This window comes from Corythoichthys intestinalis, chromosome 9 (genome assembly GCF_030265065.1).
Source record: "Corythoichthys intestinalis isolate RoL2023-P3 chromosome 9, ASM3026506v1, whole genome shotgun sequence".
Lineage (NCBI taxonomy): Eukaryota > Metazoa > Chordata > Actinopteri > Syngnathiformes > Syngnathidae > Corythoichthys > Corythoichthys intestinalis.
Window position 1 is genome coordinate 26,196,746 of NC_080403.1, and position 23,415 is coordinate 26,220,160.

The 23,415-nt window shown below is 38.9% G+C and overlaps 2 protein-coding genes across 7 annotated transcripts in view; one reads left to right on the forward strand and one right to left on the reverse strand.

The window, feature by feature from the left end:
- The window catches only part of phc2b (polyhomeotic homolog 2b (Drosophila)), a 160,159-nt gene that overhangs the window by 27,620 nt on the left and 109,124 nt on the right, over window positions 1-23,415 (reverse strand). The gene's annotated exons all lie outside the window — the stretch shown is intronic.
- The window catches only part of anks1ab (ankyrin repeat and sterile alpha motif domain containing 1Ab), a 96,022-nt gene that overhangs the window by 3,955 nt on the left and 68,652 nt on the right, over window positions 1-23,415 (forward strand). For all 6 annotated transcript variants that reach the window (XM_057844925.1, XM_057844928.1, XM_057844927.1 and 3 more), the window contains exon 2: window positions 7,536-7,602. In XM_057844925.1, coding sequence (XP_057700908.1) covers window positions 7,536-7,602 — 67 coding nt within the window. The remainder of the gene's footprint in view (window positions 1-7,535; window positions 7,603-23,415) is intronic.

Genomic DNA, 23,415 nt, shown 5'->3' on the forward strand with positions numbered 1-23,415 from the left:
GCTTCTGAACGACTCTGGAAGTAGAAGATATGCCTAGAGTTCATAGAGTGCCTTTTCTGGAGCTGCCAGCATAGATAAAAAAAAAAAAAAAAAGTTTAAGTCGCACCTGAGTCACAGGCCTACCCAAATAAATACCGTCCTCACTGTATTATGGAATACTTACACCAGAAGATATTAACCAGTATCACTTTATTTGACAGCGGCATCATAAGACTGTCATAAGACCGTCATAATTATGACATGACACTGTAATGAGCATTAATGAATGCTTATGACACATGTCATTAAGTGTCATCTGGCAATTAACTCACTTTTGAATGGATGTAAAACACAGGTGTCAAACCGATTCCAGAAAGGGCCAAGTGGGTGCTGGATTTTGTTCCAACCGATACCGTGCAGAGAGTTTAACCAATGAACTTCCTACTGAAACAAGCAGCACCTGACAAAGTTTAACTGATTACACATGTAAAAGATCTGATTGGTGAAAAGGTGTCCTCTTCATTGGTTGGAAAGCAAACCTGCACCCATTTGGCCCTTTCTGGAATCGGTTTGACACCTGTGTGACGTAAAAGATCCGAGCTAAACATAAATGGAGTTAGTAACAAAATTTGAGGATGAAACCTAATGACATCTGTCATAAGCATTAAATAATGTCCATGACAGTGTCATTTCATAATTATGACGGTCTTATGACAGTCTTATTACACCACTGTCAAATAAAGTGTTAACTATTAACCCAAATAATTCAACAGATAAGCCGCACGTGACTAGAAACCGCAGAATTCAAAATAAAGGAAAAAAAGTAGTGGCTTATTGTCCGAAAATTACATTAAATAAATAAATATAGTGCCTTATTGTTCAGAAAATATGGTAATTGTGACTCCTGCCCAATCTGGCCAATGGGGAGCAGTGTAATACAGACACGTAGACCTAAACAAAGAAATGTTTTAAAACTAATGTACATTAACAATGTTGTTAACTCTTTAAAGGGCAAGTGGTTACTTTTGGTAATAGCAATAATAATAATAATAATGATGATAAAAAAAAACCCCATAGGTGTCAATTATAATGATGTATTTTAGGTATTAGTAATTATTTTTAGGTTTTTAATAATTATAAATGGACACATTCTTAACCCTTTAATGCCTGCAATATGAAGCAATTGTCAGAGAATCACAAAATTTGAAAAATAAGGTCTTAATGAAACTTTTTTTTCAAATTAGTAAAAAAGAAAAAAAAAATCATATGTCTAATAGGCGCGCCAATATCTATAACGCTTGCTAAATCCTGTTTTTTTTTTCTCGTGGAACCTGCAGATGCATGAGTTGACTTGCATCCTTATAATTTTTTCTGAGAAAAGATATTTCAAAATTCTGAAATAGTCTCAAAATCATGAAATTCTAAGTGTATCAAATATGATACATTTGACGATAAGGGGTTGATTAAGAAAACTAATAAAAATTAAAATGAATAAAAACAGAAATACTTACGGCCCCTAATAACACGCTAGATTTGATTTTTACAATGCATTTTTCCCCCTGCCATTGACAACGATGTACGTCCAATTCATTTGAACTGAGAGGACTGGCCATGAATGCTCATCTTTCAAAATTAGAGAATGAATGCTTCCAACCCTCCCGGCAAAATGAACTGGATGTCTAGCAACGTCAATTGAAGCCAATGAATTAACCTTTTATAGGGCATTCATTTAACTGCACTTTTAATTTGGTATTGCAGACAAATACTTGGCCTTCTCTTTTTGTACCACCAGCCCAAAAAGAGCCAAGTGACAAAGCGTGCGTGTTGTTTCAGCAGCTTTGATAAGACAACTAATAAGCTGCAGTCATCGGTGTGGATTCGGGCAGCCTAAAAAGCTGGTTTGCACACGCGCTGCCGTGCACGAGCAGCAGGCTCATTTGATGTAATATTTAGTGTTTGAAAGAGCCCCCTGCACTGGTTGGCTGGTGGCATCAACACTGTGCAAGATGAGCCTTGATTCATTTGGAAGGCAGGCGGGCAGGCACGTGGGACGCGTGGCATACTGTGCCCCAAGCAACGCAAACCTCATATTCACTTCTTGAATTAACCCACTTACATTCTATAGCACACACATACACACACATTAGATGAGTAAACGACATCACATGCAGCCTAAGTGCACCTTTATTGGAGTCTGTCATCAAAATGTCACTTCAGTGGGTAGGTACCATGATTAATTTAAGCACTCGACTCTGTCATTCCACAGTGCGCGTACTGCATAACATGGCCTGCGATCTAAATATTTGACATTAAGTACATATTTCTAATTATTCGGGATTAAGTATCATTTGAAGGTTTATTTGTAATTGTTGTGCGTTATTTTGAGGACTTCACCTTTCGGAAAGACGTCAACAATTTTTGCAAGAAAAAAACGCCAGTTCCACCAATCAACACAAAATTTGGAGGACATGCCTATCCTGACAGGACACACAAAAAAATTTGAAGAAGCCATGACTGAAATTGAACAGGACAGCAGCCATTTTGGTTTGAATGAGCTTTTTGAGGTAGAATCCAGATTTTTCTGACAAAGAAATTTGCTAACATGATCGCAAATGGATATCCGAGACACTGGCACACTCTTGTGAAGCATTTTACTCGTGCCATCTAAATTTGGTTAGTGCATGACTTTAGTTTCATTATAATTTTAACAAGGGGTGCCCATGTCCGGTCCTCGAGAACCCCTATCTAGCTTATTTTTCATGTCTCCCTCTTTTAACACACCTGAATAGCGTACTGAAAGCATGCTATTTTTAGACCGTGATGTTGCATCGTAAAGCGGAAGTAGGACATTATACACACGTCCTCGCACGCAAACCATTATATTTCGGCGTTCTTTCTCCGGTAATCTTTCAAAAACTGACATGCTGATTATTCATTGCTACTATGGAACTTGTAGAAACGACTTTAGACATTACGACATATAACGGATGTTTTCTTCATACTCTCCCGGAACCAAAAAATGTGAAGAATGGAGCTACTATGCCGCGGACGTGTAAAAGACCAGTTTAACGCCAGCAAAGTGAAGCCGTTCACATTTCATATGCAGTAAACATTTTGTTTGGGCCAAGAGGTAAGCCATTTTAATATTTTGAGTTATTTTTTTTGCGTGGCGTTTTTCATGCTGCTTTTGTCTGACAATGAATGACCTGGGAAAAAAAATTAAAGTGCCACCGTTGTTACCTTTTCTGTTGTAAAGAAACAACTTTACTAAGGGCGAAGTGTAAATAAATTAATAGAATTGAGATTTGTTATTAATGAAAAAATGAAGTGTTCGTTGGCTATCAACGAGTAGCATTTGCGATCACTACACAAAACAGCAATGTCCCCCAAAAGAACAGTCAGAGACGTAAGACAACCAGGGGATATAATATATAAGAAAGATGGGGCTTATGGAAGTAAGGATAGATTGTTGAAACAGGAGAATGGCATTGTCAGTGGCGTAAGAAAAAGGTGTCGATAAAAAAGCTAAGGGAAGCTTAGGTCGGCTCGTCTTTTTCAGCCGTCGACACTCAAGCCATCTCTTTAACTGACCATTTGTATGTTCTTCTACATCTTGACCAGTGAATTTGGCACCAGGGACATCATTTTCGGACAGAATTGGTAGGTTTAGCTCTATAAACATGTCCGTCCTACACTATTCCCATTCATTTCCTATTGGGGACAAACAAGAGCTTGTACCCCCCTTAGCTAACAGCAGAGCCACAGAAGCTAACGTCATAAATATTAATGAGCGGAAGTGACGTGTACTGTGCGGTACCCCATCAAATCATCAGCAAGCTCTACAGGAACCGGATGACGATCCTGATTATTTGACTCCAGTGTGTTGGCGGAGGGAGACATGGCGCTCTCGAGGACTGGACTTGGGCACCCCTGATTTTGCGGATTTGCCAAGAATAATCTGTAATCTCACTGGGATCTGTTCCCACAATTCTTTGTCTTTACTGTAAAACAAACAGTAATTTGGTTTGATGATTTGCCATGAAAAGCTCAAGGCAAAGCCTCTAGTACCTCGAGTATATGTACATAAATATTGGAAAAGCTAATAAAAATATAATACATCTGTGAGACTGCACCCCACACACACAAACACACGACTGGAGAGACGACTTACTATGAAATTTCAGTGAAACTTTCCCAATGTATGTACGATCCATCTCAATCTTATGTACAGCTTCTAAAATTAGTATGGGGTCGCACATAAACACACCAACATTTACTGTACACATCGAAAGCTTGCATGAGTAATGGCTAGAAGAACCCTGCAGGGGAAAAGGCGCACTAAAAGCAAACGTGGGACATGTACAACATTTGCCTCTTGGGGTTGGAACATTGCATCATTGTGTGCTATGTGCATAAATTACCAACAGTCATTATATGGAGACTGGATAAACATTTAAACTGCACTACTGTTTGACCTCATTGAAGTAATCTCTGAGTCCAGAATATGAATTTGGAAGTTGAGGTATTCATTGATTTATAGAAAATATTTGATACCATAAATTATGATGTATTGATTGAGTACATTGGAACCAAGGGCGTAGGTTTGCATAGGGACGGTAGGGACATAACACTACGAACTTTTCAGGATGCTCAAATTGTTCCACCTACTTTTAAGTAGGGCTGTCAAATGATTAAAATTTTTAATCAAGTTAATTACTGCTTAAAAATTAATTAATCGTGATTAATCCGATTCAAACCATCGATAAAATATGCCATATTTCTCTGTAAATTATTGTTGGGATGGAAAGATAAGACACAGGATGGATATATATTATATATTTGTAAAATTTTCAATCAAAAAATAAACTAGTAGCCCGTCATTGTTGATATCAATAATTACAAATGCTCATGGGTGCTAAAGCACATAAAATCAGTCGCACCCAAGCGTCAGCAGAGGGCGAAAAAACTCCAAAAAACACAAGTAACAAGTGGACATTGCACTACACTGTCATTTTAATCTGCTTGAGCGGGGCATGTGCGTTAATTGCGTCAAATATTTTAAGGTGATTAATTTTAAAAAATTAGTTACCGCCCGTTAACGCGATAATTTTGACAGCCCTACTTTTAAGTAATCTTATTTGCATTATATAATGACTTCAGTTATATAGGTAATTTAGATTTTGCCTGGCACGGCCAGACTGTTCTCCCTGTTTTTTCAAACACTGAGAGAAAAGTCTGGGAACCAGCCCATTAACGGCCTCTCGAGCAGGTACAAAATCAATCGACAAATCAGATTCGTTTATTTGCGTGACGTGATCTTAACGAGCAACGTCACTCTTGCGCGTCGGAAGTCGTCTCCACAACAACACAGATGGTGAACAGGAGAGCCGAGAATATGTTCCAATCCACGGTAAAATCAGTTTTAAATGACCAAAAACACATCGACACGAGTCATTGACAACAGTCTGTCTCGCGCTAGCCATGTTGAATAAACTCCGCTCTCCTCGTATGTTTAGTTCCGCGCGCAAGTCCCTCTTCCCGCCCTCATCGTTTTACTAACGTCACATCTGCCCGTCGCTGATTGGTCCACTCCGCTGTCTGTTTGCTGTGGCTTGCTCCGCCCTGGAAATTGTATCCGCTGAATGGTGGCCAGACTCAATAGCTGGAACAGCGGTGAGTCTGGTGTACCAGGCAAATTTAGATTGTCCTCCCATATGTTGGAAGGATGGAATTGACCCTACCATTGTTAGGTGAATTACAGTACTTTAATTTTCTTTAGACTTACATTGACCCCTTTTCACTTGCCGAATGTGCCAGTCCATTTTTCCCCCTCAAACACACGTTTGATTGGTGAATGACTTGACTTTGAAGACGAGGGATTTTAGAAGTTTTTTTCTGGCAGCAGCAGCAGCCACTGTTCGTAATGTAAAAAACGTATATGTTGTGTAGGTGGGGAACACACCACTAATTTTGCTACTGAAAGTAAGACCTGCATCAGAGTTAGCATAACATTAATCTGCGAATTTCTCAAAATCCAGGAGGAAGCTGCTTTGAGAGAAATATCCTCCTGGATGTTTTCTACTGTTAACGGTAATTAAACCGTAAGAAATGTAGTGAACCAAAGTTTGCCCCTTCTCCTCAGTTTTCATTTTTATTTGATTTAGGTGGTCCTAAAGCAGACCAAAGGAGCTTTCATTTTTTGTTGAGTTTGGCTGTGCTTGTGGAGAAATGCAGTAGTGTTTTACCTGAAGGAAGGTTCCATTTTTATTTATTTTTGTTATTCCGATTACATTTTGTTGTTGTTGTTGTTGTTATATCTAATTTATTTAGACAGACAATTTTGAGTGGTATTCAGACAAATGTTTTTTTTTTTTTTTTTTGCATTCCTGGATACTTAAGAGATGATTAACATTTTGCATTTCTTGTGTATGTTAATCTAATTTGTGTTCAAATAATGCAATTTAAATTTGCTAATAAAATCCAGACATTTATTCTTGAAGTTTTTAAAATGTTTCTTTAGTAGTTTTTGAAAATAAAGGTTTGAATCGAACGGTGTATAACCTGAACCAATACGTGCGCACTGCAAAAACCCACCTCCTGAAAACTGAGAGAAAAAAAAACTAAAAACCTTAAATTCCTTTGTTTTCAGTGTACATCTACTAGAAATAAATGAAATTATCTGCCAGTGCTTCAAGTAAATTTTACTCAGATTTCTTGAAATAAGAAAAACAGCTGAAAATAAGCTTAACAGACTTATTTTAAGCAAAACGTTTGTAAATTTAATCTTAAAAAAAAACTTTTTTGTCATTAATGTTCTAAATTCAAGAATAGATATTGATCAAAACATTATTTGTAAGCATTTTTTCTTGACTTTTAGATTTATGGGCTTAATGAGAACAAATAGTAATATTTACTAAAAGTAAGTGGAAGAATTTGATGCATTAATCTGTTAACTAGCCTTTAACACTCAAAACAAGATGGAGAAAATTATTCGACTAGATTCAAGAAAAAATATCTGATTAAGACATTATACTGTAAATTTGCAGTGTGAAAGTTAGTATAAGTCAATACAGATTTATTTTGCATTAATCATTTAGCCTATCAATTAATTAGGTTCTTATTGGTGAGAAATGTAGCCCTGACTGCCGTTCACGCAATCTGTTTGGTCTTAATAATGTCCCGCCCTCAGCAAAAAGTGTACATGCAGAATTTGCCGTTAGATTGTCCCTACCAATATTGAGACCAAACCTATGCCATTGATTGGAACAGTGCAGGATGCAGAAGTTAATGAAAATGTGACAGTTTGTAAAATAGGATAAATTTAACTTGAAATCTTTGGACATTTTATGCGGCGTGCCCCAGGAGTTGATGTTAGGACCACAAATTATTATATCAGGAGCACATTAGTTATGTTACAATTGTAGTCATTCTGTGTCTCCCTGTCCTTTTCCTACTGTTTGGGGCACTAGCAGCTCTGCCCTAGGTCGAGTTTAAAAATCAGTTGCTGACATTTCTGTGAAAATGAAATATAAGGTACGTCATTTTATTTCCAACAGATTGAGAAGATCGTGGACCTTATCGGCGCCGGTATCGAGACGTCTGACAAGAAGCAGGCGAGCTCAGGTAACATTTTTTCAACCTCACCCGTAATGGTCCAATTTCATTCGAGCGGCGTAGTGAGTTTTTATTTCTCCGCCTTCCTAACCCCCCCCAAGAGAAATGAGCATAATTTATTGGTGTGCTAATCGGAAATGACAAGTGGGGGCTTGGGGATTAAGTGAGACTTAGTCAGGAAGCGTTTATAGAGCTTGTTATTGCTCAGTGCTGCATTGATGATAGCCCGGTCGGGTTTATGCACCGGGCATTGCATGCAGCGACCTTGTGACTGATTACATCTGTTGGCATTATTAGCACTTTTTAATAAGGGCTGTAAAATAATCAGATTTACCTGAAGGAGCTGAGGTTAGGCTAAAATGACACCTGGGAGAGCGCGAACCTCCATCAAGGACACCTTTGGAGCTGCGTTCAATGTTCGCCTGCATACATGCTCACTTCCTGTCATTAATATTCATGCACAATTCACTCCGAAATGAAGAAAAATGGATTGGCGATGAATATGAAACACAATATCTAAATCGATGGCGAAAATGAATGTTAAACAAATGTAACTCGTTCACTGGCACTAATGGCGGTAATTGATGGATCCATTTCAACTGGGTAGTGATTGCAGGCAATACTAGAAAATAAAAAAAATAAATAGACACAACACTTTGTAGGCATGAAAAAACAGGATTGTGTGATTTATCTTTAGGTGAGCTGAAATACGTTTTCATTCTTCATCTTCTTTAGCCAATTTTACAGTCGTCATTATCTGGTGGCCGACAATAGAATTACACTCAAAATTAAGTGGAGCCAGAACAACATAAATTACATTGGTACCTCGACATACGAAGTTAATTCGTTCCAGGACCTTGTTTGTAAGTCGAAATGGTTGTATGTCAATACAGTGGTACCTCGACATACGATCGCTTCGAGACACAATCTTTTCAACATAGGACGTAAAATTTGACTCGCCATTTGTTTCTACATCTGACGACATGCTCGAAATACGATGACACGACAGCGCCGCAAATCAACGTACGATGGATTTTCTTGTGTGAGAAATCAACACAGGTCTCAAAAAAGTTGGCACAGTTGGTGAAAGAAGGAAAAAAATTATGCTTACCTTTGAAATGAAGATGCAAATTATAGAAAAATATGAAAGTGGGGTGCGCATCCATGTACTGGCTCAACAGTACAGCTCCACGGTCTTCTTCCGACCACCGTTCGCCAGTCTTTATAAGTTATGGTGACAATTATTATTGTGGTAACATCGCCAAGGAAATTGCACGCTTCGTCATGTTTTTATCATTTGTTTCAGAACTTATCCAACACAAAACGCCCATCGTCCTCCGCAGTTGACTGTGCTCTCAAGAAAACGAAAGTATTAGCTCTACCGCACCGACCTATCTCACTGTGACGTCAGCCCCGCGGTGCGTTCAGGTACAGCAAAAAGTGCCCGCCACATTAGAATCCGATTCGTTACATTATTTACAGGAATAATTATTACTTATTATTATTATTATTCAGATTTTTATTCATAACTTATTTGTTTTGCTATGTTTAATTACCATTTGTAATAGTACCAGCAGTATTTATTAAGGATTTAGTGTAGGTTTTTGGGATTTGGAATGAATTAATAGAATTATAATGTATTCCTATGGGAAAATCCTGCTCGACATATGACCATTTCGATTTACAAACAAGGTCCTGGAACGAATGAACTTCGTATGTAGCGGTACCACTGTATTTATTATTATTTATTATATTATAATTCCATTAATTCGTTCCACAGCCCGAAAATCTACATTAAATCCTTAATAAATACTGCTGGTACTATTATAAATAGCAATTGCCCATAGCAAAACAAATAAATTATTCATAAAAACCGAATAATAAAATAATAATAATTCCTGAAATAATGTAACGAATCAGGTTCTAATGTGGCAGTCATGTTTTGCGTGCTGTACCTGAACGCAACGCGTGACTGACGTGAAAGAGAGAGAAAGGTGTGGTTGAGATTTTACTTTCTCTATGTTTTGTTGTTGCCATCAACTGCGGCGGACAGGTGGCATGTTGTGTTGCGCAAGTTCTGAAATAAATGATAAAAACCTGACGAAGCTGCCGATGTTACCACAATAATAATTGTCACCTTAAATTATAAAGACTGGCAAACGAAGGTCGGAAGACCATCGAGATCGTAGACATTCTACGGCCGTATTACTGAGCCAGTTCACGGACGCGCACCCCACGCTCATATTTTTCTATCGTTTCCATCTTCATTTCAATGGTAAGCACCTTTTTCCACCAACTGCACTAACCTTCTTGGAACCTGCGTTGATTTCTCTAACAAGAAAATTTGACCGTGCGTCCATCTGCAGCGCTGTTTTGTCGTCATATTTCATGTTGTCGGATGTAGAAACAAATGGCGAGTCAAATTTTACGTCGGATGTCGAAAAAATCGTGTGTCGAAGTGATCGTATGTCGAGGTACCACTATTTTATATTCTCATTCTTATTCTTTAGACAAGATTAGACCACGTCAAAGTAAAACAATGTCCCCGTCATCTTGTGGCTAACACTGGAATTACACCCAGAATAAATAGAAAGTTACGCTGTAACGGTACATGTATTCGTATTGAACCGTTTCGGTACTTGGTGCTCGGTTCGGAACGGACACGTACCGAACGAGTTTCTGACGTAATGTAACCCTTACTTTTCGAGGCTGTGAGTTGATCAGGTTACAGTTTCTTTGTGTAGATTATATTTACTCCGTCTTCTCTACTATAATGAGGACCAACACGGTAGGACAGTAAGAAACGTCAACGGCGCGACAACAGTGCGGCCGCGTGTTAGACGCATCCCAGAAGCGGCTCAACGCGATGCACGCGACAAGAACGGCAGAGTTTATTATTTGACATGAGACGTAGCCCTCCTGCGTCAAAATTACTAGCTAGCAGACCGGAAGTCACTCGTGTAAAAATATGGTGGATCCGGTCGATTTTCAAACTAATATGCAATCGTAACCCATTTTTTCAGTCCATCAGATCTCTTGAGTGGTAGATCGGGGCACAGTTGACTTGTCTTTGTTGATTTACAGTTGTCTTCTCTGCTATAATAATGACCAACACGGCCCCGTGTTCAATACAAAACCCTCCTACCACAACAAAACAAGTAGGAACTAATATTCACATACGAACTAAAGTTATACAGTATACAATATAAATGAATACTACATCACATTTGTAAAATACAAACACATAATAAAATAAATAATAGCCCATTTAAATAAAATAAATTGAAATTAGCAAAAACACCTGTAATTAAATAATAAGAATAATACACAGATCCTGCTTACACAATTAAACTTATTAAATTCTGTGTGGCGCTTCAACTTGAGAAAATCCTCCAATAAAGCTTTTGAAAACCGTTCATAAGAAAAAAAAAATCATTGAGGCATTTCATTTGTAAAATACATGTTGAAATCTTTGTCATTGGGATTGCTTTTCTCTTTAGCACAGGACTTCTTTTTTCTTCTTTCTGTCAGAAAGAAAGCTGACCAATATGTGGGGTCTGAAAGGCAAATTGTTGTTGGATTATTATCTTTAAATACCCGCTACTTTTTGAGCAGAATTCTAGCTTTGTATATGCTACTGTTCCTATTGTTGAAAGCACAAAAGTGTGTAATAAACAACTAGCACATTTATATTTTGCATTTTGTTTTCTTACTGTACCAAAAATGAACCGAACCGTGACCTTAAAACCAAGGTACGTACCGAACCGAGATTTTTGTGTACCGTTACACCCCTAATAGAAAGCAGAACAACAGACTTCAGACAGACTTCTCATTTTCATTCTTCTTCTTTAGTCAATTTTACAATGACAAAACAAAATTGTGTGCTGATACTGAAATTACACCAAAAATAAACAATCTATACACACAAAAATATTCAATATCATTTTCAATACTACATAAATTGAAAAAAAAAAAAAGTTTTTTAGGAACTCTTTCAGTGCCATTGGACGATGACAGACGTCCAGTCTTGCGGCTCATTGAAAATGAAAACTCTTTAAAAGAGTTTATGACTAGTAGACGTCCAATCAATCCATCCATCCAAGTGTGAGGGTTGCAAGCGAATGAAGACTCATTCGCTGCCACCCTCCCAGTTCAAATGGATCGGACGTCAAGCACAGTCAACGGCAGCCAACGAGTTAACAAGTAAAAAGCAAAAGCATCCTCCATGACTATCAAGAGTTGTGCAGAATCAAATCTACCCATGACAACAAAATTCTCTTGACCTGTGGTAGCCAAAAAAGCAATAGATAACTGAGTAATCAAATATCGTATCCCGATACAACATTTCAGTATCAATACAAATCAATACTTTTAACAACCTTAACGGCCTGCAAAATCCACATATAAGACGCACTGAACTATAAACCGCACGGTTCAAAGTGGAGGGGAAAAGTAGCGGCTTATAGTCCGAAAATGACGGTAGTTCCAATTTTCTTTCTTCTTATTTGGTCAAATTTTAGGTGCAAATGCTGAATGATTTGCCGCAATCTCGTGGTTAACAGTGGAATTACTCACAAAATTAATGGGAGACAGAACGAATACAGTAACAGACTACCAAAAATATTGTAACTATGGCAGACTGCAAACCTGGAAGTCACGATGTATTGTCCATCTTTGTCAATGGCAGTGAATGAGTTAAAAAGAACCCTGATAAGTGATGACGCATTAACTTTAATGTTGGGTGAAGCATGTCTCTCCCTAAACACAGTTGACTTTACGGCACACATTCTGAGCTTAATATTTTACCTACGCCATCAAGTTACATTGTACTCTATAGTTGACCCTTGTGTTTAATTCCATTTCCCGCTTTGTGGTTATCATCACCTTTCCTCAATGACCCCATTTCCTGCACGTTCTTGGTTCGAAGAACTACGGTAGTGCCGGAGGTTATTCCGTATTACATAAGCGGGAATATGCAATATGTTTGTTCGCCTTCTCCGCCCCGCTGCACACACACATGACATATAACATAGGTGTGTGTGCACTATTTATAGGCGAGTGCCCCACATTCAGCTGAGTCACGTTTGCTGCTCCGGAGGTTATCGGGATGGGTTTTCGCTGCCATTATTCAAATGTGTGTCACGCGCTAAAGAGCCGACATTTCAGGAAGACTTATGTAAAAGATGGAGCGCGGGATTGTGAGTAACGACACGACGTGTGGATATCAATAGCCCATCAGATGCGTCACTTGGAAGAAACATCACCGGGGTGTTCCAAGGACAACTTGGGCAACGTTGTCGTGTGTAAATGAGCTTAGAGGAGAGCGAGTCTGAGCACCAACAGTGCACAGTTTGTATACACACAAACAGAAACACACATACATACTCTGATGTTACTCAAAAAATGAAATAAACAAAATCCTGGCCTCAGTTTCCCTGAATTAATTCAGCTTTGCCGCTCATTTCGTTGCGTGTTGTTGACAATGAGCCGCCGATTTTTCCGGTAAAAACAGACATGGTTTTTATCCACGTTGCCTCTGCTTAAGTGGCGACCCAGCCAGGTTACTCCAGTGTAAATTTAAGAAACTGTTTAATTCGGGATTAGATGATGTGACTTGGGATTCACCTCCAGTATGATAATATGAAGATACAACAATATTGTCAATATTAATGACTGATGGTTAGGGTTGGACATCGTTTGAATTTGAACGGTTCCGATTCAATGTTTTGATTTTAGTTCCAAACAATTCTCGATTCCGATTCTTCTTTCTTCGAAAAAAAAAATTGCATTGTCTGTATTCATTTCTTAACTTCTCTATTATTTTTTTTTTAAATTATGTGAACTTTCAATTAACTTTGGTATGAATTTCTAACAGGGCTATTTTTAACTTGTATATAAATATCAGTCTTTGAACTTAAATATGATGAAGTTTCTTTCCACAGGAGTGCACTTTCACAAAGATGTTTATTTTTCAAAAGCTCACGGAGAAAACATTTACACATATTCTTTTGCCTATGTTTTAGAGTGTCTTATGCTGCAGGCATTTATTGTATTGCATCTTTTGTTTTAGATGGCATTTCTACAAGTTAGTTTACGGCTGACATCTTGCAAATGTTAAAAGCCATTCGATACTGTTGATCATAAAATTCTACTTCATAAATTGCAGGCCATAGGCTTGGATGTTAATGCCCTCAACTGGTTTAAGTCCTACCTTACAGACAGAATACAAACTGTTGCTGCTGATGGTGTTCAATCAAGTCCGCTTACTATTATAAATGGGGTGCCGCAGGGGTCTGTCCTTGGACCACTCCTTTTTACGTTATACATTAATAATATTTTTATTCCTAATCAACATTGTCATGTCCACTTTTTGCTGATGATTGTATTCTACAGTGCTGCTCGAAAGTTTGTGAACCCCACAGCGATGGTCAGATTTTTTGTAAAAAAAACTAAAATAACCTTATTAAATGTTAAGTTATACCCAAATCCACAATACTGACATTCCAAATAATGGACTGAAACAAAAGAAATAGTTATATTGTCATTCTTTATTTAACAAAAGTGGTTGATTTAAGAAAAACTCAGATATCATGTGTGCAAAAGTATGTGAACCCCTTCAGTTAATAGGATATTGCGCCTCCTTTTGCAGAGATTACCTCAACGAAACGGTTTCTGTAGTGACTAATCAGCCTCTCACATCTACTTTGGGGGATTTTTGCCCATTCTTCCTTGCAGAACGCAGTCAGTTGAGAGAGGTTTGATGGGCGTCTGGCATGAACTGCTCGCTTCAGGTCCCGCCACAGCATTTCAATGGGATTTAGGTCAGGACTTTGACTGGGCCAGTCCAGAACACGAATCTTCTTCTTTTTCAGCCATTCCTTGGTTGTATTGCTGGAATGCTTTGGATCATTATCATGTTGCATGATCCACCTTCTGCCAAGCTTTAACGTCAAAACAGATGGCGTCAGGTTATGTTCTAGGATTTGACAATATTCCTCAGAATTCATGATTCCCTGGACTATGTGGAGTTGTCCAGGTCCTGAGGATGAAAAGCAAGCCCAGATCTTGACATTCCCACCTCCATGCTTCACTGTTGGGAGAAGGTTCTTTTGGTGGTATGCAGTGTTGACTTTTCGCCAGACATGGCGGTTTTGGTTGTGACCAAACAGTTCAATTTTGCACCTACATCAGTTGATGAAAACTCTTTTTAATTTAGTCTCGACAACACAACTGTTAAAAAAACAAAAAAAAACTACTGAATTGATTGATTAGGAAATCAGGTTGAAATAATAGAAAATTCCAAAATGTTGAGGGGGTTCACAAACTTTTGAGCAGCACTGTATATGCGCCTGGTTCTTCCCCAGCTCTTGCTCTGACTCAATTACAGACTGCTTTTGATTGTTTACAAATATCTCTTCATAATCACAGATTAGTTTTAAATGCTGAAAAAACTAAATACATGGTTTTCTCCACTTCCACCATTACTGACAATGACTTACCCGGAATCAAATCCCTAAAAGGTACTCAAATTACTCTCACTGATTCATACAAATACTTAGGAATTTGGATTGACAGTAACTTATCATTCAAAACTCATATTCATCACCTAATCCGTAAACTTAAATTTAAACTTAGCTTCCTGTATAGAATCAAAGGCTGTCTGTCAACTTCTAACCTAAAAACCATTGTTATACCTTCTTTTGTTTCTGTTCTTGATTATGGGGACATCTTGTACTGTCATGCAGCTCCATCAACTCTTCAGCAGTTAAACCCGGTTTATCAAAGTGCACTACGTTTCATCACCAATGACAATTTCTGCACTCATCATTGTACCCTGTATCAAAACGTTGGTTGGTCCTCACTACAGTCAAGAAGAAATATCCACATCATTTTATTCATCTATAAGCAGGGGTTCACATAAGTGGTCCGCATGCGCGCATGCGTACTGGACGTAGACAAACGCGCTGGCCCTCAACGGTTTCCATACGCTTTTGCGTACCGATGGCTGACCACTGTATTTGCGGCGTACACGAGAAAATAACTTCTCAAAATGTCGAAGAGGCAGGCCACACTGAGTAATTACTTCCGTGTTCCCCCACCCCCGTCAAAAGACAGACAGACGACAGAGACGTCGCCGGAGCTACCGAAAAAAAGGACTTTTGCTGAAAAGTGGCTAAAGGAGGTACCATGGCTAGAAGCAAATGATGCTCGCACGGAAATGCGGTACAAAATGTACCGTGAGAATCCCAATGTCGCCGATAAGAGCAGCGCATTTTGTGTAAGGTCAAAGAATTTCAGCCATCCAAACTTTGAAAAGCACGAAAAAAACAGAGAGCATGTGGCAATTAAGCAAACTATCGATGTCAGACACGACCCCACTCGCCCTATGGACAAGTCGCGGAATAAAGGTAATGAACAGCGACATGACACAAACGTGTTTTTGCTCGCATTTTACAAAGCTATACACGCACGTTCAATGAGATCTTATGAGGAGGACATCCCACTTTTAAAAAGGCTTGGAGTTAATGTGGGAGCCGCATAATGCTCTTTATTTTGAATTGGTGCTTTTTATTTCTTTACATTTCACTTCAAAGTAATGGCAATATTGTTGAGCCAGTTGATGTTAATCAAGCATTAATTGTTAATATAATTAAAGTTAATTGGCTCGAAGTAAAGCTTGTCATAAATTTATCGCATCAGGCGGGTCGGCTCTCAAGCTCAATGAGGACCAAGTCACATCTCCAGGTCCTCCTCTGAGAACCTGGGCAAAAAAAATTATGTGCACCCCTGTCTATAAGGCTTTACTGTGCAAACTTCCTAACTACCTCACATCTCTCCTGTCATTCAAATCCAGTAACTACAAAACACGATCATCCAACTACTTAACCCTAAACATCCCACTCACACGCACTAATGTTGGCAGACCTGGCTTTACCTACTATGCTCCTCTTAAATGGAACGAATTGCAATCTATTCTTAAACTACAGTCAATCATTCATCTTGGTGATTTTAAATCAAAAACTTTTGTCTGTTTTTACTTATTATTGTAACTGTTTCCGTTAGTGTATTTTGTGTTTATGATATTTGTGAATGTTTTTTGTGCTCAAGCCTCTTTTGTAAAAGAGATATTAATCTCAATGAGACTGCCAGATCAAATAAAGATAAAAAAAATTAAAAAAATAAAAAAATAAAAATGTCAGGCGGGGAGTGCTCTGTCCCTTGATCTTAAATTGACTACTTTTTAAGTCTTTCTAAACTGATATATTGTTCATCCGTCCACAAGATGTCACTATTGCAAGTCCGGACTCTACAGTTTGGTTTTGGCTTTGGTTTTGCTCTGCGTGCTTGGCTTCCCCTAGTGGTGACTTACTGGAAGCAGCAGGCGAAAAGAACATTACTTTAGTTGGAAAAGAATCCTTGAAGTTTACAGATGCTACACATCGTTGGGAATTCTTGATAAAACAAAATCTGTAAGTAAACACTTTTTAACATAGGGCCTTATATCATTTCGGTGTGCTTATTCTGTTACTTTGTAGTCATTTATGTGAAGCGAAGCAACACGTTTTTGTGCTAAGCCAAATTATCCATTTCATTTGATTTGCTCAAAACGGAGGTAGTCTTCATGTGGCTTTTTCTTCATGGTGTTCGACAGCTATTTTTTCCGGTTGGCGGTCAGGGCATCGAAACTTGGAATCGAGAAATAAAAAAAAAAATAGAAAGGTTCCAGGAGAATCGCAGTGTTAGTCCCGGATCCCATCGATGCTTGATGCCAAACCCTACTGCTAATGTAACTGAAGAACTACAAATGTTAATTTTTTTCCCCCAATCCTTCTGTTTTGTTCTGATGCAAGAATATTACCATAATTTTCAAACAATAAGACGCCTTTCTTTCTCACACTTTAAACCCTATATTTTATAGTCCAGTGCAGCCAATTCATGGCTTTTACAGGCTAAGCAGCTTTTGGGTTAAATATTCCATAGTAAAATGTGCTATAGTCAGGGGTACACATAATTTTTTCGCCCAGGTTCTCAGAGGAGGACCTGGAGATGTGACTTGGTCCTCATTGAACTTGAGAGCCGACCCGCCTGATGCGATAAATTTATGACAAGCTTTACTTAGAGCCAATTAACTTTAATTAATTATATTAACAATTAATGCTTGATTAACATCAACTGGCACAACAAAATTGGCATTACTTTGAAGTGAAATGTAAAGAAATAAACATAAAAGCACCAATTCAAAATAAAGGGCATTATGCTGCTCCCACATTAACTCCAAGCCTTTTTAAAAGTGGGATATCCTCCTCATAAGACCTCATTGAACGTTCATGTTTAGCTTTGTAAAATGCGAGCAAAAACACGTTTGTCAGTGCATGTCGCTGTTCATTACCTTTATTCCGCCCTATTCCGCCACTTGTCCATAGGGCGAGTGAGGTCCTGTTTGACATCGATAGTTTGCTTAATTGCCACATGCTCTGTTTTTTTCGTGCTTTTCAAAGTTTGGATGGTTGAAATTCTTTGACCCTACATAAAATGCGCTGCTCTTATCGGCGACATTGGGATTCTCATGGCACATTTTGTACTGCATTTCCGTGCGAGCATCATTTGCTTCTAGCCATGGAACCTCCTGTAGCCACTTTTCAGCAAAAGTCCTTTTTTTCGGTAGCTCCGGTGACGTCTCTGTCGTCTGTCTGTCTTTTGACGGGGGTGGGGGAACACGGAAGTAATTACTCAGTGTGGCCCGCTTCTTCGACATTTTGAGAAGTTATTTTCTCGTGTCCGCCGCAAATCCAGTGGTCAGCCATCGGTACGCAAAAGCGTATGGAAACCGTTGAGGGCCAGCGCGTTTGTCTACGTCCAGTACGCATGCGCGCATGCGGACCACTTATGTGCACCCCTGCTTATAGATGAATAAAATGATGTGGATATTTCTTCTTGACTGAGATATGACGGGGTGGAGTTCTTATAAAATATGGTTGCTTTGGCTTTTAGTCAAGTGAAGTATTGATTTACTGCAACTAAACATCAGAAAATCTGTCATTAAAAAATCACTGTCTCAAGGAAGTAGGGCTACCACGATTAATTAACAACTAATTGATTATCAAGTTAATCGATAGGCCTGAGCAATGTGGCCTGAAAATAAAAAACTTTCCAGATTTTTTTTCTCCATCAAACTTTTTTTAAAGCAGACAATGAATACAAAAGACAGTGACAAATTAAAACATGTTCTTTTTTTATTTTCTATTTAGTTAATTTTGAACAAAAGCAACATCTATATCCCTCTTGGAAGCAAAGCGCAAAACGTCTGTCTTGAATTATATATTTTTCTCTCCCCTAAAATAAATACAAAATAATAATTACACAAAGAAGTCATTGCTATATTTCATTCTGGCAAAAAAAAAAAAAAAAACTAATTATTTTTTGAATAATTTACACGAAAACAACTCGAATGAATTCATATAACCGATTTCTCGCCAAGGCCTATTATTCAACATTTTGATAATTGATTTATTGGAGAATCGTTGTGTCCCAAAATTTGCATTTGAGCCAGTTAAGAGCAAATATTTTATGATGACTGTAGTCATTGATGAAAGCAGACTGACTGTGATTCAATTAATCAGAATATGCTATTTCAGGAATTTTTTATCTAAGTCCACTTTTCTCAACAAAATTTTAGATCTAATTCATATTTATATATATTTTTTCATTCATTCATTCATTTTCCATGCTGCTTTTCCTCACGAGGGTCGCGGAGGTGCTGGAGCCTTTCCCAGCTAACTACGGGCAGTAGGCAGGGGACACCCTGAACTGGTTGCCAGCCAATGGCAGGGCACAAGGAGACATACAACCATTCACGCACACACTCATACCAACGGACAATTTAGAGCAGGGGTGTCCAAATTTTTTGCAAAGGGGGCCAGAATCGGTGGTAAAAATGTGGGGGGCCGACCTTGGCTGACATCCTTTACGTAGAACAATATATTTATGCAAATTTTAGCAAGCCATTCTGTGTGTCACATTTGCTTTATTATTATTTTTTTATAATAATTTCCACAAAATCTTGCAACTAGCCTTTGTGGCGTTCTCTTTCATCTCTTGGGCTCTTGCGAAATACTGCTGCTGTAAAATTAAACTAGCTTTAAGTTGCTTCAATTTCTCGCTACGTATCTTCCCCGTATTCTTGTCGTACATGTCAGCTTGTCTTGTTTAGTAATATCGCCTCACATCGAACTCTTTAAAAACAGCGACTGTCTCTTTGCAAACGAGGCAGACACAGTTTTTGCGTATTTTAGTGACGAAATAGTCCAATTTCCACCTATCCTTGAAGCGTCGGCCGTCACAGTAAACTTTATTTTTTTGTTGTTGTTTTTTTTGTTAGCCATTTTAGAAAATTGGGAGTAAAGGGTCAAGCATTGTATTGTTGCTGCCTTTTAGTGGGTAAATGAGGAGCAGCATTTAGTGTGTAAGCTACTTCATATGCTGGTACCAGTACTGCTGACCAATTTATTAGGTCTGTGTGCAGGCCAGACGCTATTGATTTTATGACACAGGCTGGGGGCCAGATGAAATTTGACCTCAGGCCGCATTTGGCCCCCGGGCCGCACTTTGGACATGTCCGATTTAGAGTGTTCAATCAGCCTACCATGCAGGTTTTTGGGATGTGAGAGGAAACCTGAGTTCCTGGAGGAAACCCACGCAGGAAGGCCGAAGCCTGGGATTGAACCCTTGATCTCAGAACTGTGAGATATATATATATATATATATATATATATATATATGAGGGGTCTGAAATTTTACACATAGTTGCATTTTTCCACTTATACATAGTCATAAAAAAATCTGGAACTCGCATTGTATGATTTTTCAATAATTTATTTGTGATTTACTGGTGTTCTTAAGTATATGTAAATCAGAAAATCAGTGCTAATATTTAGTGCATAAGCCGTTGTTTGCAATTACAGCGGTCAGATGCTTTCTCTAGTTCTTCACCAGGTTTTCACAAATGGAAACAGGGATTTTGGCCCATTCCTCCATACAAATCTTCTCTAGATCTGTCAGGTTTCAGGGCTGTCGTTGAGAAACACCAGGTTTCAGCTCCATCCAAAGATTTTTTATTGGATTGAGGTCTGGAGACTGACTAGGCCACTCCGAACCTTGCTTTTTACACAACCACTCCTTGGACAGCTTGGCTGTGTGCTTCGGATCATTGTCATGTTAGAAGATCCAGCTACGATTCATCTTCAAGTCTCTGACTGAGGGAAGGAGGTTGTAGCTCAAAATCTGACGATACATTTCACCATTCATCCTCTGCTTTATACAGTACAGTCGTCCTGTCCCCTTTGCGAAAAGCAGCTCCAAAGCATGAGATTTCCACCCCCATACTTCACAGTGGGGATGGTGTTCTTGGGATTGTACTCATCCTTTTTTTCCCCTCCACACACGACGAGTAAAGTTTGCACCAAAAAGTTCTACTTTGGTCTCATCTGACCACATGACTTTCTCCCATGACCCCTCTACAGCATTCAGATGGTCCCTGGCAAACGTCAGACAGGCCTTCACATGTACTGTCACTGACAGTAGCCTTTGAAATTGTGCATCCAAATCTCTTCAGGTCATTAACCAGCTCCTGACGTGTAGTTCGAGACTGAGCCCTCACTTCTCTTATCATGAGGGATTCCCCGCGAGGAGAGATCTTACATGAAGCCCCAGTCCGAAGTAGATTATCGGTTATGTTTATCCTTTTCCATTTTAGCAATCTAACAGTTGCTGCAACTGTTGAATTATTATCACCAAGCTGCTTTCCAATTGTCTCATAGCCTTTTCCAGCTTTGTGAATCTCAATATTTTTTTCTCTGGTGTCTTTTGAAAGTTTCTTTGCCTATGGTAGCAGTTAAATTATGACTGACAGTTGGGTGCACAGGTGACAATATTGAGCTCAAACGGGTGGTGGGTGGGTGGTTACTCATGGGGTAAAGGTGGACTTTTTTTAAGGTAGACTGACACCTGTTTGAATGTCATAATTATTGCTGATTATCAGGATTACAAATGCTTATGAACCCGGTGAATTACAAATAAATTATTTTAAAAAATCATACAAGTTGATTTCCAGATTTAAAAAATTTTTTTTTGTCTCTATTAGTAGAAATGCATCTGTGATTGAAATTTCAGACCTCTACCTATTTTCATAGTGGGTAAACTTGTAAAATCACAAAGGGTGCAAATACTTCTGCTTCTCACTGTATAACAAGAAATAAAATGATTATAAATGAGCCAACTAGTCGACTAATTACAAAAACAATTTGTAATGAGTCACCTATCAAAATGATCATTTGTGGAATCTCTGCAATGAAGTATGATGATGCACTATATCAAGACTAGCAGCCTATCCCAGTTCACACGAATCGCCATCAATGGCAGTAACTTAGGCTACGTCTACACTAGGACAGATAATGGCCTTAAACTTGTAATTAGTTGGACTATGAGGCATGTCGGCTACACTAGTATGCCTATTATCCGGATTAGTTGTTAGACGGATAATGTAGGCGGATAATATTACCCTCTGCTTAATACGGACTGCTGTCTCAGTATAACAATCGGATACAAAGGTGACGTCATGCCGTCGCCATTTTTATGCGGCATGACGGCATCGTAAACAATGCAGGCGGACGATCACGATGTGGCATTCTTGCTCCTCTTTTTCCCCCCCACATTTTTCTTGAACCTTCAAACTGCGCCTCTCAGTGCCCATTTGTGGTCCTCCCATCGCGGATGACACGGAGATGAGTGTTTATTACGGAGCTCCTCTCCCGTGTTGTCTCCGATCAGCCAGCTCCTGAGCTGGCCCCTCCCAACTCAATGCCGACCGAACATAAGTATATATAAAAATGCGTAGAGGAACATTAAATCCTGAAAAGTGACCTGCGTGGTACCCCCAGCCAAAGAGGCGCGCAATCAGTTTTTTTCCATGACATTTCTGCCTGTCAAAACTGTCGCCACTTCCAGGATCGCCACTGTTATGCACAAGCACTCCTAGTTTTGGCTTACAGGAAATATATGCAGCGGCACACCATATGCTTCAATTTGTTATTTTCCAAGTGATGAGAGCGCAACTGAGCATCGATTGTAACATCCCAAGTAACGAAGTCAGGTTTTTGTTGTTTTTTTAAAAGATTTATTTAATCACAACTAGGCGACTGCCCGTAAAAGCCGAGTGTGCTCTCCCTTCACTCTTGCTCCTGCGTGATTCATTCAATTGCGTTCATGAAACAAACTGTGATCACAAAATAATGACAGTCTACAAGGTGTAGTAATTTCGAAAAATGCCGCCAGCGAGTAATGAGTTTCCGGTTCAGAGGTAATCCGCGCGGGCGATGACGTAACATATGAGGCTACTCCTTTCTACGCATGCATAGTTTGCGCAAATGCAGGCGTACCTGTCAGAAGCGGGGGGGCCGTAAACATACCTTAAACGTAAGTGTGGACAGGTATAAAAATAGTCGGCGAAATACCCTGGAGAAGATGATCTGTCCTAGTGTAGACGCAGCCTTAGTTCAATTACATTGGATTTTATACAAGTAAAAAGTTGAATACACAGCTCCATTATCATAGCAATAAAGCAATACTGTCCCAATTTCCACTCCTGGAGGTGCAAAAAAAATATGCCTCTTGTTGTCCCAAAGCAATGGAAGTCACAGGAAGGGGCGGTTGGTATTTTTAACAGGCTTTGTCTGCTTGCGCTGGCGTAAAAAGCTCTCTTTAGTCAAGCTGCGGGGGTCTCACGCTGAATTAGAATTAGATCCTTCTTACTCGCTATTACCATCT